At 31.3% G+C, this 16741-nt stretch overlaps 1 protein-coding gene across 1 annotated transcript in view; it reads right to left on the bottom strand.

The window, feature by feature from the left end:
• Nucleotides 1-9221: 9221 nt before the first annotated feature.
• LOC118200566 (translational activator of cytochrome c oxidase 1) overlaps nt 9222-16741 on the bottom strand; it is a 46297-nt gene continuing 38777 nt past the window's right edge. Inside the window, exons 4-5 of the mRNA XM_035372530.2 lie at nt 15763-15946; nt 9222-9459 (exon numbers count right to left, since the gene is read on the bottom strand). Coding sequence (XP_035228421.2) covers nt 9262-9459; nt 15763-15946 — 382 coding nt within the window. The 3' untranslated portion in view covers nt 9222-9261. The remainder of the gene's footprint in view (nt 9460-15762; nt 15947-16741) is intronic.

Raw genomic sequence — 16741 nt, 5'->3', positions numbered from 1 at the left:
TAGAACCTTGAGTTGCCTGAAGCGTAGGTCCATAATCTTCATTAATAACAAATAGGTTGTTGGCAGAAATAAATTCACTCAAGTTTATCTCCACGAGAGTCTGAATAGGAACTAAGCCATAATTCAGATTTGCCATTAGAGTCCATGCACCAAATCAGTCGATTAAGATTTCTGGACAAAAAGACTTGACTAATTTTATGAAGATCTAAGTCAATGTTTCTTGAGGGTTCAAAATAGTATGAAAAAAGAGTGAGCACAGTTGAGCCAACAGTAATATTTATATTATAATCAAGAAATGTTGATAGATCACGTGATCGAATGATGATTGCCACCTTTACATTGTCAGAATTAGGATCACAATAAAGTCTATAAGTGCCAGGATATCCTGGAAGAAAATTCTTGTAATAATGAGTTCTTGAACCAAAGCACAATATCATCAGCTTCCATATTTAAAATTAGCTGTTGTGTCGCAGATTTGGATTTATGAAGATTTAACTGCACACACTTCAGAAAGTGTCTAGCCAATCTAGCCATAATCAATTCGTGATTGAATGTTCTTTCTCATAAATTCATGACTAGGACAGCATTCTGAAAAGGGCTTGTGATTAACATTCACTTTTTTATAGCTTTTATTTGTTTTATGATTGAAGCGGATGTAATTTATACAAGCTACAGTATTCCTATTCGAACAATCCTTTGCCTTGTGTTCTCCAGAACAGTTAAAATAGGCTGTTCGCTCACGACATTCATCAGCACGATGGTTGTACCCAAGATACTTAAAACATCTATTGATGATAATAAAATCGTCAATTTCACATATACTCCAGTTAATTTTCAACCTGGCTTGATTCAAAATACGTTTACGAACCATGGGGTGCGTTTTAATCACAACGTGCCTCGTGAATTGGGAGGTTTTTAAAGTAAAACGAACACTACATATACTTCTATTTTCATCAGATTTCAACAACTTCGGGATTTTGTTCAAAAATCACTTTCAGAAGATCTTCATTAAGTATTTCATTTGGCACATTTTTTACAAGTAAAACAGGATTCCTCTTTTTTGGCATGGACGTGTTCAGTTCCGGAGACTTTTCATTAATCTCGGCTTGAAGTCGATTCCGATCATTTTCTGTCAAACACTTAACAAAGACTTTATCTTTTCCAATATTTTTTAAAGTATATACACCTAACTTAGCTTCTAATGGATTAATTTTTAGTTTAATAACTTTTTTAACATCGTCAGAAAAGCAGTTTTCAGAGTCTACAATTAAACAACAATCCGAAGAAATCAAGGACTTTTCATTAATCCTTGTAACATCAGATGGCGCCATCACACTAGCATAACTAGGTCTCTGTTTCACATTGTTCACAGGAGATGGCAGCACAGCACTAGCTTACATTGGTTTTACGAAAATGTCTTTAAGACTTTCCCTATAAGCTTCACGGTAACCCAACGACTTAATACGTTCAAAATTCTTAGTAATCAAACACTTTAACTCACACATTGCATGCCTTGCCTCTTCACGAATATTCTGGTTCATATTACACTTTGACTCAATAGCCGTTTCAAGTTTATCATAGCAACATTTAAGCGCACTATAAAACGCATCATCGTCTTCTTCGTCCATCCTGGCATTCCTTTACTTCGTAGCACTACTCAAAGAAGTAAACAAATCGTCAAGCTAGGCTTAACTATGCCGAAATCTTGCAAGAGCCATAATATTAACAATACTTCTCTCAACCTGAAATAAATTACACAAATATAGAGCAGAGCACTTACACAAATAAAATTATACACAATAAATAGTTTACACACATTAATTACCGCAAAATAAAGTTGAAAATCAGAGCTCAAGAAAACACACACAGCAATCAATATATTTAAGGATCAATATATTGATGGATATATTTAAGAAGTGTATTCCTTGACAGCTCCATTTCATCTATACTAATACTACCTGTTCGTTTCTCACTTGTGTTCCTACAGTTGTAACTAAATCTGAAAAGTAAACTAAGAATTCGTATTAGTTTCATGAAATCATTAGTTATTTTTAGGCAGTCATCAAAGAATGAATCAGTTTTTAGAGTCAACAAGGAAGTCGTAACTGGTTTCAGTTCTGAAGAATAAAGCTCATTACTAAGTCCATTTTTATCTTGAAAATTGTCCTTATTTAAAAAATCAGGACCTTTCCATCACAGCTCGTTAGATCCAAGAGTTTTAGCATCTGATCCTCTGGAAATGATGTCGGCTGGGTTCATTTCTGAAGACACATGTCCCCACTAATAGTTAGAAGTAAGTTGTTGAATTTGTGAGACTCTATTACTCACAAAGGTTTTCAAAAGATGTGGTGATGTAGTGATTCAGGCTAAAGCAATGCTTGAATCTGACCAGAGCTTAATGTCATCAATTTTGAGTTTCAAAGCTTCTAAAACCTTTTGCAGAAGTCTGGATAGGAGTAGACATGCTGATAGTTCTAATCTAGGTCTTGATTGGTGCTACACGAGATTTGCTACAAAGACGTTTACTACAATATTCACCAGGGCTTGTAATGCTTTGAAGATATATCACTGCCCCAAATGCCTTCTCGGAGGCATCCGCAAATCCTTGTAAAATGAGCGTTGAAAAAGTCTCTTTTAAAATGCAACGACGTACTTGTATATTTTCTATACTATGAAGAGTTTTAATAAACAAATTCCATTCATTGGCAAGAGGTGGTGGTAATTGTTTCGCCCAGCCTAGCTTAAGCAACCAAAGTGCTTGCATGAATATCTTTGCCTTGCTAATAAAAGGACAGAGTAGGCCTAAAGGATCATATAATCTCGCTATTTGAGATAAAACATCTCTTTTCGTAACATCAGGCTTTTCATTAACAGTAACTTTATATTGCAATGTATCCTTCTTATTATTCCACAACATACCTAACGTCTTCACAGTTGTATTACTATTACGATCAAATGAAAAATTCTGTAAATCAGAGTTCTGCGAATCAAAACTAGTACACCACTTGTGTAGCTTCATTCCTTCTCTTTGGAGCAATTCTGTCAAATCTTTCTGGAGCTTAATGCATTCCTTCAAATTCGAAAATCCAGTAAGACAGTCGTCTACATAGAAATCTTCCAAGACCACTTTTGATGCTACAGGAAAATCCTTTTCTTCATCCTTCGCTAACTGTTGAAGAGTCCTTTGTGCCAAATATGGAGCACATGCTGTGCCATAAGTTACCGTTTTGAGTCTGTATATTTCTATAAGCTTATCTTCATCTTCCTTCCAAAGTATTTTTTTTTGATATTTGGTCTGCGATGGCAATATTTCAATTTGTCGAAACATCTTCTCAATATCGGCAGTAAATGCATAAATGTGTTTTCTAAACCGTATCATGATGGGAAAAAGTTCCTCTTGAATCATTCCACCTTTACATAATATGTCGTTCAATGAACAACCGTTAGTAGTTTTGGCACTCGCGTCGAACACGACGCGTAACTTTGTTGTTTTACTATCAGGTTTCAGCACGCCATGATGAGGAAGAAAATATCCTTCTTCAGTTTCAGAATAGTCTTCCATCTTTTCCATATGATTTAATGATTCATATTTCCTTAAAAATGAAACATAAAGTTCTTTCATTACAGAATCACTTGAGAAACGTTTCCACAATTGATTCAGTCTTTTCTCAGCGATTTCCTTTGAATCCCCTAATTGTATGTTTTCACAAATATCTGGCTTGAACGGCATTTTAACCACATATCTTCCATCCGCATGCCGGTAAAATAAGTTTTCAAAAAGTTCATAGCAATAATTTAATTCATAATTAACTGTGGATTTAGTTTCATTTACTTCTTCAACTTCCCAGAATGATTTTACTAAGTTATTTAACGAATTAATCTCTGTTGACAAAAAACAATAATTTAAGTCATAATTTTTTATATTTGGAATTCTAATGCTTCCAGAAACTAAAAAGCCGAAGCAGCTGTTTTGAAGAAGTAACTCATTATCTTTTAAACGTATTTTATCTGTTTTTAAAAATTTGAAAAATAATTCCGCTCCTAATAATAAATCTACCTTTTTTGCCTTGAAAAATTCATCATCAGCTAACCTTATTCCTTTCGGAATATTTAATTTCGAAATATCAATAGATTTCGATGGTGTCATGTCAGTTATTTTGGGAACAACTAATAACTCTATTTCCCATTCATTTTCTTTTTCTAAGTTCGATAAACGCGTCTGTATTTGTGATTTAACATTCAAAGTAGTGTTGCCTATTCCACTAACTGGAATAAATGCTCGTTCTTTTTTTATTCCTAACGAGTTCATAACACCTACAGTGCAAAAATTAGAAGTCGAAGCTGAATCAAGCACGGCTCTAAAAGGAATTCGTTCATCGTAAACATCGCGAAGATAAACAATCGCTGTATTTATTAACACAAATTTAGATTTATTTGCAGCTGCCATCAAAGTTGTGTATGGGGTAGAGGGACAGTTTTCTTTCCCATTCATTGACGAAAGGTTCAAGGTCAATTCTTTTTCTTTCGATGATTCATTTTGTTTTTCGTCATTTTTATGCAACAGCGAATGATGTGTGTCTTTCTTACAGACATAACAGTGGAATTTAGCTTTACACTGCGATAATACGTGTGATGGATAAAGGCATTTAATGCATAATTTATATTCCTTAACAAAATCACACCACTCAGAAACAGAAATGCTCTTAAATTTCGAACAATGATAAATTGGGTGTGGTTCTTTACACATAATACACTTTCGAAAAGGGTTTGTTTTAGTTACCAAGGGTTTTAAATTTCTAGAGCGACTTAATTAATTTGATACTTTAGTACCATAGCTCTGCTTAGGAAAACTAACTTTGCTTATTTCTTCAAGAATGCGAATTCTTTCTAAAAATTCATCAAGTTCGGGAATTTCATTTGATTTTACGTTTAGTTCAAATGCTTTTCTAGATTCTCTATCTAATTTATGCAATAAAGTATTTAATATCAAAACATCAGATAAACTATTTCTATCAAATTCTAATACACTTAAAAGATCTCAAACATCTTTTAACATTATTTACTAGTGATCTCAACTGAGAAGGTGAGTCATTTATTTTTTCAAAGTTCAATAAATTATTAATAAAGGCATCAACTACTGCTCTTTTGTTTTCATATCTGCTTTCAAGTGCAGAAAATAGCGTCTGAAATGTATTCTGGCATGATTCTAACATTTTTGCTTCCCTTTTAAGTGATACTTTCAAATAAAACAGTTTCTCAGTATCATTTAAATCATTATTACTACCAATCATAGACATAAATTGCACTTTAAAATTTTTAAAATCTTCATATTTACCATAAAATTGAGGAAGAGGTAAATCAAGCAGTTTAAAATTTGATTTAGAAACAGTTTTGGTTTCAAATTTATATTTATTATTTGTTTCACAATTAGAAAGAAAAATTTTAAATCTTACTTCGAACTCTTTGATTATTTTTTCCAATTCTTGTGTAATGCTTAGATTATCTTTCAAGTCAATTTCCTCTGGTAAATTGGTGTATTCCACTTTGAATTGTTTAACCCGAGATTTTAATTCCAACAAAGAATCCAATTTAGTCTTCATAATAACATCATAGTTGAGTTTATTCTCCTCCATTTTATATTCATCAAGGAATTTTATCAAAGCTCCGAGCTTCATTTTCACTATGCCGCGTTGGCGATTCAATGAAACTATATTACAGTCAAAAGTCTTTAATCCGGACTCGTCGGGACTTCGGCGATCCCGGATTATCAATTTTTCCGGATTATAGATCATCAGTTTAAATCTGGTAAGATGGCATGCAGAAATTATAAAATTAAAAATATGAAACCGTAATTTGTAAAATAATGAGCAATTATGATCTAAAGGGTATCAAAATTTACCAAAAAAGAAGCCTAATATTTATTTGTTTACTTTATTAAACATTTCTTTCAACGCGCGGATGCGTAAAGCATACCTTACGCATAGCCGAAATTAGAAAATTGCAACCAGAAAACTATTTGATTTGTATTCGTGGTATTTATAATGACGAGGAATTTGATTTAAATCATATCAAAGACGGAGTACATCGAAATTAAATACTACATTTAGTAAGGAATTATAAGCCGAATAAAATAAAAACATCTGCTCTGAAGATAACGATAGTGTTGACAAATCAACTTCCAGTTCATTGCGCGCCGCGACGTCTTCCCCCCCCCCGCAGAGCAGCGTGAAATTGATAAACAGATTTCGGAACGGTTAGATAAACAAAGAATATGCCTTTATCCATTTTTTGTAGCAATTCGTTTTTTGTTTGATGGACATCGAAACATACTTTCGTTTTCTAGATCCTTTGGGAGCTCCAGCATCGGAAATTCTATTTGACATAATCGAAAGTTCAAGTTTACTTTTATAAAATTGCTCTTACAGTCTGCAAAAAATAATAAGCCGGATCGAATTCGAAGATAAGGAACAACGCAATCATTAACATTAACTGAAATAGATAATTAGATAATTTTAGCTTACACCGACCGTTATACATTAAACGAGCAGGCGAAAACGTATTCTGCACTTGCGCACACGCATATGCGCAGTAGTCAAAGTCTTACGCGCACGCGTAAAACGCCTGTGCGCATGTGCCAACGCGGCGCATGCGCAGAAAGATTTTAGCTTTGAGGTCCGGATTATAGATCATTCCGGATTATGGGTGTCCGAATTAACGACTTTTGACTGTAGTAGCCGTATTCTTCTCCGGCTAAAGTGACCAAACTGTTCTTGCCGAAGATAGCTCCAACGTATTTAATAAAACTTAACTGCAGTAAGTGGACTGTAATATTAACAATAACAAATTTATTTTAACAAAAACAACATTATTGAATACTAGCACACGCATGTGCTTATAGTTACCTATGTAACTTAGCTAAAAGCAAGCAACCATATGCTCTTACATCAAGTCAAAAATCATACATACTAATAAGGCAAAAACGAAATAACTTTAGGGTTACATTAGAGCCAAACTCTGCTTGGCGTAAAACAATGCTGCCAAGCAAAACTCTTTCAGACACTGAACAGTAACTGAAGAAGAAATTATGTCTGTTTATAGAATTAAAGAGAAAGTATTATCACATAAAACGTAGCAACTTAAAAATAACATTGAAGGAAATGTTTAATAAAGTAAACAAATAAATATTAAGCTTTTTTTTTTTTTTTTTTTTGTAAATTTTGATACCCTTTAGATCATAATTGTTCTTTATTTCATAAATTATAGTTTCATATTTTTAATTATATAATTTCTGCATGCCATCTTACCAGATTTAAACTGATGATCGATAATCCGGAATCGCAGAAGTCCTGACGAGTTTGGATTAACGACTTTTGACTGTATTATGTAAAAAGATGTATAATAAAAAATAAAACTTAATAAATTTGTTTATTTAAGCAAAAGTCCTGTTTTCTTTTGACTTATACATGTTTAATATTCCTATTGTTTTTATTTTCTGACATAAGCAAAGTAGCATAGTTGAAAATGATCAAACATATGCCTTTATGCATATTATTTATTTTCTGCCATAAGTAGGAGAGCTGAAAAGAAAATGGTGAAATGCATTTTTGCCTCTGTTCACATTATTATTTCTTGACATAAGTGATTTGAAAAGAAAATGGTCAAACATGTTTTTTGACTCTGTTCACATTATTTCTTATATATTTATGGAAAAAAGAATAGTATTTAAAAAATTAACACGTCTGTCTTTCTTTTTGAATTGGTTTACATTCATGTTTTCTTATTAGCCACATTATCAATGTTATGCAAGTCATACGATACGGCTTGATTTAGAAACTGACACACTACAGAACAACATTACTGTTTTTTAGAATAGAGAGGAGAGACTATTACCAGTTATAATTTTGAGTAGGGAAAAAAAGAATAATCAGCAAAAACTTTACTCATCCTGAAGCAAACTTTAATCAAGTCCCGACGAGTCCGGATTAAAGACTTTTGACTGTATATGATTTCTCAGCCAAAATCTTGACATATTTTAACAGCTGTGAGCTAAATGGACAAGAAAGATGTTTATGCCGACAAATGTGCAAAATCTTCCCTTACATAAAATTAATTAGAAAAACAACTTCAAAATGAGAAACCAACTATAATTTCAGATTATATTAAGAGTATGGAATTTGTAGATATCAGCAACAGAATGATAAGCTTATATATGTTTGGCAGACAAAATTTGAAAAATTAAAAAAATTGTTTTTCCATTAATTAGATGTATCAGTTTTGAACGCTTTTAAAGCTTTTTTTTTTAGCTTTGAATGGATACAACAGATATTTTTACTGACAAATGTGCAAAATCTTTCATTATGTAAAATTAATTGGAAAAACATCCATAAAACGAAAAAACAGATAATAAATAATAAAATAATTTTAGATTATTGTAAGAGTATGGGATATGTAAATATCAGCATTCAAATGATACAGATTAAAAAGCTTTTTTTCATTAATTAGCTTTATCAGTTTTAAATGCTTTTAAACCAAAATAATCATTAAAATAAAAAAATACAGTTTGTTTTATTTTGAAATATATTCCTTACCCTAATAAAAAGACACTAGAATTGCACTTTCTTCTTTAGTCCTAAAACAGTTACAAATGAATTGTGAAAACAATGGACACTTGCCTAGCAAGATGTTGATATTGCATTTACGAAGCTACAGGATAAGAGCTTGGAAGAAAATAATTTTGCATAAAATGCAAAGTATTATGCATTGCCCAACGTTTTTGATTGCATAACACTGGGAAATGCCATCAGATAATGCATGATGCTAAAATGTGTATGCATTAAGAATATATAAATAGCTGAGATAAAAACAAAAAGTCACAGAAAACAGTATTATATACATCATTCTCATGAGCTGGATAAGAAGAGTACATTAACCCTCATTCATTGCCTGCTAAATTAGTAGACAGATATAGACATTGAAACAGTATGAATACAGGTATTTTCCTCACTCTCTAGGACATTAATTACATATTACAGAATGGAGATCTCTGAAATTCATCGTGAATAATGGAATGCAATTATTAGATATTTTCCAGTTTCTAAAACTAATTAAAACATTTATATATTGGTACCTAAACAATGTTCCGTAAAGTTTCACCTTGTTCATTACTTTCAATTTTTTTAATATGCGTGTATATGCAAGTTTCAAATAATTTGACATTTGCATGACATTTGAATAAAGTATTTTATTATAGTTTATAAAATGTTACTGTACATTTTCATATAGTCTAACTACTTCCTGCAAATCTCCAAGTTCTTCCAAAAGATGATCTGCTAAAGTCGTATCTTCTTCAGATAATTTTACAGTTGTAGATGGTATATATCCAATATATGCTTCTTCTATTTCATAATTCTTTTCAAGTTCTTTTTTAACTTTATGAAGATCTTCTACTGCACATAAAAACTGGAAAACACAGAAAAAAAAATTTTTTTTGACAACAGAAATTTATCTTAATGTAAAAATTTCATTAATTTCTTTTAATTTATACATAAAGGAGGCATAAGTTTATGATGAATTAATGTAATGAATGTACACACATTACATGAGTATCTTTTTTTTTTTTTTTTTTTTTTTGTATACCTATGTTTAGCTTTCTCGAAGTCTTGTTTGGCAAATGTTATAGTATAAATGCGAAGAGCACTTCTTTCTGATAACAGCAGATTTTAAGACAATTAATCTAATAAGTAATTTAAAGAAAATTCTGTTGCTAGTTTAGAAACAACAGAACGAATAGCACTCTTTTGTCACTTTATGTCCATTGTTCAGAGCAAAAACACAAGTAAATCTTAAGATAAGTGAGAGAGAATAAATTATAATTCATCAGAGACAATATATTTCCTTAAATAGCAAGAGATATCAATATATCAGAAACTGTTAGCGTGATATAAGTTTTCAAAGAATGATACCAAAATGTAGTAAACTAAAAATCATTATTATATTGGCCCATTCATAAAATGGAAAGGACTGTTTGTTTTGTATTTGATAATGCAGCTGAAATAAATGCAATCAATACTATTTATAACAATACTACAGAAAAAAGATATTATTATGAGTAATAGTATCTATTATTAAATAATGAATAATCTGTATGTATGTACCATTTATTTCAAGTGCAACAATAAAAAGTCATTTAAAGCAATGCAGGAAAAATAAACCTGAATCTATCGAGATGCTGAACCCTTCACTGTATGTAGATGATTTATATTCTGGGGGGGGGGGAGAGAAGTGACGAAAAGTCTTTTAAGATGTTTCCAAAGCGATGATTTTAAATAACGTTGATTTTGCAAAATCTAAAAACTAATTCTGAGAAACTAAGGTCACTGAAAGTGCAGAAAGGACTTTAAGAAGCTACTAATTTTTCTGATTTTCCTTTAAGATCTTAGGCTTGAAGTGGGAATTTAGAGGCTTTGTATAGGTTAGGATGATGACTTGCCAGATGACTTTAAAATCAAATGAAATAACTGGTATTCAAGCTAGATGTATAAAGGATATTTTTGTTCCAAGAAATTTATTTGTATATTACCAGAACTTTAATTAAAAAATGAAAATACACACATTTTGCGATGCGTCTCTTCTTACTTAAAGTGCTATTGTTATTACTTAAATGATAAAGGCAACATTTCGTTGTCATTTATCAAGTCAAAAAGCAGAGTAGCCTCTTTGATGAAATTGACATGGCAGCAGTCATAAAAGGTCGAATAAAAAAAGTATTTTGGAGAGGTTAAGGGTCTTACTGATAAGTTTGTGTATTCTATAGATCTCTTAATTGTTTTGTATTGAATAAAGGGTTCCTTGAAACAATGGAAACAGTTAGTTGATAACTGACCAGTTGAAGTGTAGGAAAAATCAGATCCTGCTTATTTATTTAGTACAGGTGTGTCAACTCAGGACACACCTGTACTAATTAAGTTTGTGTTAGTTGGAAGATTAATATCAGAGGTGTGATCTACATTGGCTGAAAAGAGAAGATAGTTTTTTCCTTAGCATTCAATGAAGGATATACCATCAGAGGTAACAGAAATTTAAAAAAAGAAAAAAAAAAAAAAAAAAAAGAAAAGAAATGTTCTGCATACTGCTGTGATTAAATATTATGTAATTGATGGAATGCTTCATAAATATTCTTCTTGGGCAAAACTTTTATGAATTCCAGCATGGTGTCATAGATTTATTGACAATTTTACACAGTCATCAATGACAAGAACAAGATCAAGTTTTCTCAAGATTAAAAAGCTAGCTGTAGCCAGGGTTCATAGCCAAATTTTAGTTAAAAAAATAAGCACCTATAAGCACTTTTCAAGCACATTTTAAGAAAAAAAATAAGCACCTTTCTAATTACATCATACACAACTGCATAACTTTAAAAATTAGACTTGTAATTTAAAATATGAGAAATGCAGTACTTATTAAGAGAGAATAAGCATTACCTCAACCATGAAAAATAAATACTTTTTTGTTTTTAATTTTAAATAATAGTTCAATTTAAAGAACTAGTTTACAATGAGAGGAAAAAAAAACTATGAACTAAACTATATTACGAGATTTAATGATGAAATTTCAGTTCAAGATAGAGAAAATAAATAATAATAAGGCATATTTCTTGTATTCGCTTGGAACCTAATAATAAATACAATTTATTTTCCCACTCATATTGATATTTAAATAATTTAAATCTAAATTCTGAACATTTTCTAAATTTTCATTGTATATCAGTTTTCCCTTAACAGATATTGCAAGCAAAGTAATTTAAGTAAAAAAGAGGAACATTTCTGAAATTAGAAGACAGAAATTTGCTTCATGCTGTCATCCTTTAACAGTAAAAGCTTAACTAACCCGCATACTTGGAAATTGGCGAATATTCGGACAGTCGAGCGTAACTTGAAGGAGCGGAGGGGGGGAGGTAGACTGTAGCCACTCTTTAGATTTTTCAGCTAAATAAATGCTTTTGACATTTTGATATGTGCATCATATAAAAATAAACTATACGAAACTAAAAAATATTCTGCTTAGCAAGCACAGTAAAACTCTTTTAAGTGTTCCTAAACAAATCTCAGACTGAACATCAAAATTAATTATCTCTGCAAAATATCGCAAACGTTAGTGCGCAATACGTGCACCGTAATTCTTCCCTACATGATATTATGCAATCGGAATCAACAACTGCCGATATTGGGAGAATAAAGAACTAAATAACTGGGGTATTTTTCATTCTAATTTTCAACAGACGGTGTTAAATTTCCGGAACAGAATCATTCTTCGCTTGGGTTGGTAGACCGCAGTACTTTTAGTCCTATTTTATCCAGATTGGAAAGTGACGACAAAAAAAAAAAAAAAAAAAAGGGGGGGGGGTCCCTTGCTTGTTTTGCAATGAACTGTAACAGTTTCAATATTTGAGATTTTGCGGAGAAAGGGGAGACCTCCCAACCTTCGTACTGTATAATGTATTGGCCAAAAAAATGAAATTATTTTGACTATTCGATTACTTTCCCTTTATTTAAGCCATTCTGAATATTATTCTTAAGAAAGCTAATCTATGTTAAAACACAACCATTTTTGGAAGTTTACTATACTTCAGCAGTTACTGCAACTATGTTATTATAAACATTCATACATATGCTCATAATATAAGCATAACGATCATAATAAACACGAATGTGAACTGACCATGCAGAACGAGAATGCAAATTTTTAAGATCTTGATAGAATTTCAAATGTGTGTAGTATTTGGGTGGAAGGAAAAGAATGCCGAATGTACCGGAATTTTCTACTGCTTTCGCAATTCTTTGACCAATAGAACAACGGGCACCTGTCTGTACTCTTGCACCTGTCGTGCACACCAAAGTTATGTTAATGCAGAGAAAGGGGGTAAAGCTATTTCCGGGAGTATGATTCACCATCTGACATTCCATATTAGGAAGAAAAGTTGTTTATTTAGTTTCGGCTTTGGTACCGGGAAAAATAGCGTGTGCACTAAAAAAAAAAAGAAGCACTAAAAGCATAAAATAAGCACTAAAAGCAAAAAAAAAAAAAAAATAAGGGCTTTAAAGAAAAAGTAAGCACCTATAAGGGCCTTTATATTTTATTTTCAAATATAAGGACTTATAAGGATCGCTACGAACCCTGTGTAGCTCATTCTCAATTAAACAAGTGTAAGAATTTAGGGAAGAAGTGAATACTTTCAAAAAAGAAAAACCACAGAGTCCTCTCTTAGATGAGGAGGGTATTCCAGTGTTAAAGGAAGACTAAGAAATACTAGCCTACCTCAGAATGTAAAATATCCTAAGTCATCCTCCTTAATTTTCACTAAAATAGAGAACTATTAATGTGACATTATCAATAAAAATATTCACACGGGAAAACATAGATGCATAAAATCAAAGAGATAAATAGTTACCTGCTTAGAAGCTAATTAGAAGACCACTTGGAAATGTGTAGCATACTGTTGACACAGAAGCGAGCTGTCATATCAAGTAATGGGAGATCTTGTGAATTCTGCAAAAACTTTTTTAAATGTAGAGTGGATTTGCTGTTCTTTTCCAAGTTAAACCAAAGAAATGACAAAGTGTTTAAGCAGTGAAGATCAACGTTTGTGTTTTCATGTGTTTTAGTACCAAGGCAGTTCACTCAAAACCTCTAGACATTATGTCATTCCTTCTTAGCAGCTCTAAAATAATTCATTCAGACAAGGAAGACTACAGGAAATATACAATGATTATGGCAACAATTTTATAAATGCCAAAAGAGAGTTGAAGACGTGGCATTCTGACTCTAAAGTAGCTAGATACCTGATAAAAAAAAAGTTAAGTGGAATTTCAATCCACTTTCTGTACCACACTTTGGTGGAATGTGAGAAGCTGCAGCATAGGCTATGAATCTACACAAGAAGAGCAGCTAGTTCTCCAGTTTGAAGAATTTTCTACTTATTCAGCAGAAATTGAAGCATGTCGAAACTCATGACCATTAACAGTGGTTTCAAATGATCCAGATGATTTTCCCATGATTACACTGGGTCATTTCCTGATAGGAAGTGCCAAAGGCTTTTCTTGAACCAAATATCTGCAGTTTTAAACTACCACTTCACAACCGTAGGAAACAAATATCTCAGTCATTTTGGAAGAAATGGTCTACAGATTATTTAATTCAGCACTGTACTTTAACAAATGTTAAAATAAATGAACTGACAATTAAGGAAGATAACTTAGCACTTTTAAAATAAAAACTGGGCCATAATGTAGACGTTTACCCAGATACTGATAATAGAGCCTGTGTTATGAAATTAAAGACTGTAAAATGGTGAACTCAAGAGACCTATTAATAAACAGTGCAACCCTAACCTGTGGAAAGTTAAAGATTGAGAACAATTATAAACTTTAATTATAATCTAATATTTGTTAATATTCATTTTGAATACTTAAAGTTTCAATGTTGATTCTGCTATTAAGTTTATGTAAATCACTGTATGAATTGATCTGATATTATTTTAGAAGCTTAGTATTACTCATTTAAATGTCAGAAATGTTTGTTGTAGAAGTTATGTATTTACTAAGAATACCTTTTTAACTTAAATTCAATAAGCTAATAACTAATACATTGCTTATTATTGCATACTATATTAGTTTTGTTGGTTAGTAAATGTAATTGTTTTAAGTGCAATAAGCTGTATTTCTTGTAGATAGTTATTTGTAATCACTAATTTTGTAAGAAATAATTTGATGTCCTAAATGGCCATCTCTGGGCAATATGCTGAGATCATCCATTGAGGGCATTGTAGCAGACCTACACTGAGTGTAAAAAAAACTTAAGTTTACAAAGTATTGGCATGGGAAGTGAACGTTAAAAGCTAGTGTAATGAGGTGTGTGTAATACTGGTACTAGTGTATGCATTGCTCTGATATTATTTTAGAAAGCTTAGTATTACTTATTTAAATGACGGAAATGTTTGTTATAGAAGTTATGTATTTACTAAGAATACTTTTTTAACTTAAATTCAATAAGCTAATAATTAATGCATTGCTTATTATTGCATACTATATCAGTTTTGTTGGTTAGTAAATGTAGCAGACTACAGTGTATTATAGTGTACATAGTTAATTAGTGTTAATAGTTTTAAAATGTTGAGTTATTTCATAAAGTGCACTTCTTGATGTATTTATTATTAATTTCATTAATATACAAATAATCCAACTTCATGACTGTTTCCTTTTCTTAAATATTTTTATAAAAAAATATAGGAGTAGAATCCCAAGGAATTGAGAATTCAATTATTTTATATAAGCAGTGAAAGAAAAAAAGCTTTGAAAATACTGAATAATTTTCTGTCGTTTAGCTGAAGTCGGATGATTCTGGTGGTCAGACACTGTATACAGCCTTTTTTTTTTTTTTTTTTTCTTTTCTTTTCTTTAACTTTTAAGAAAACTTCTATACACATATATATCTTACACAAACATATATTATATTATTTATGTATTTGTTCACATCGGTATTTCTTGACATGTACAAATAATGCTTAGGTTACCTGGCATTTATAACAATTTTCTATATGATCAAAACACTGAAAAGTAATTGACACAGAAGAAAAGACAGCTAATACAGCCAAAAAATAATAAAAGTATTAGTGAAAAATAATAAGACGGTGAAAATTTACAAAAATTTTCAATTCAAATCTAATTTTTTAGCAGCTCTAGAAAATGCATGGAATTAAGCACTTACTTCAAGGTAAGTTTTATCATTTTCATCCTCTTTTGTGTGAACTTCTTCAGCTCCTGCCTCAATGGCTGCATCGAGAGCTTTTTCAGCATCTACTGGTTGTCCACTTAACTCACTAACAGCTTTAACAATACCTTTCTGTTCATAAACAGCTCTCCAGCGACCCTCAGTGCTTAACATATTTGCACTAGATCATATAAAAAGAAAATCCTTAACTATGTAAAAGTAAATGTATGAAACTTTAAACTAGAAAATACAAGTGAATCAGAAATATAGCTACATGCTTGAAGTAAATGCAGTGTGTTACTATACATTATACAGAGAAGTGGTGAACTATTAGTAAACTTAAAATTTTATTTTTTGCATTTTAAATATGAGTCACATTTCCAAGCTTATATTAGCACTTCATGTGCAGAGCAAGTTACAAGCTGACTGCATCTTATGATCTCTTGACTGGAAAGAGAAAGAAGTTTCTCAACTGGCAGAATGTTACTAATTACAATATTGTTGCTATCAATAATGGGAAAGCAGAAAAAAAAAAAAAAAACCAATTGCTTGCAATGGGAAGCTTCTAGGAAAGAAAAACCTTCTGATAAAACAAGCAGCACTACAAAAGCAATAAAAACAATTAACAATATGAAATAACAAAAGATGTCTGATTAATACTGTTCTTCAGCCAAAAGAACTGACTTTTCAATGGCATTATCTCACTTCTTGTAGTCATAGCATAGCTATCACAGATAAAAATCAAATGCACAGACATATTCTGGACTCACCCTCTAGATAAGGAATTAAAGTCTCTAAAATATTATATTGTACTAGTAACTAAAATATTCTAATATGCATATTGAAGTTACAGTCATGCAGGAGATCTGAATTTATATAATTTCAGATATAAATAATAATCACCTATTGCTTCTATAACTTGCATCATAAATAAACATTTGCTGTATGTCAAACAAATTAGCTGTAAGAATTAAGC

Source organism: Stegodyphus dumicola, chromosome 2 (assembly GCF_044657685.1).
Source record: "Stegodyphus dumicola isolate Sdum_Otavi_A_Nest chromosome 2, ASM4465768v1".
NCBI classification, from domain to species: domain Eukaryota; kingdom Metazoa; phylum Arthropoda; class Arachnida; order Araneae; family Eresidae; genus Stegodyphus; species Stegodyphus dumicola.
The sequence above is the reverse complement of the archived record's forward strand: the minus strand, read 5'-3'. Positions and strand labels throughout refer to the sequence as shown.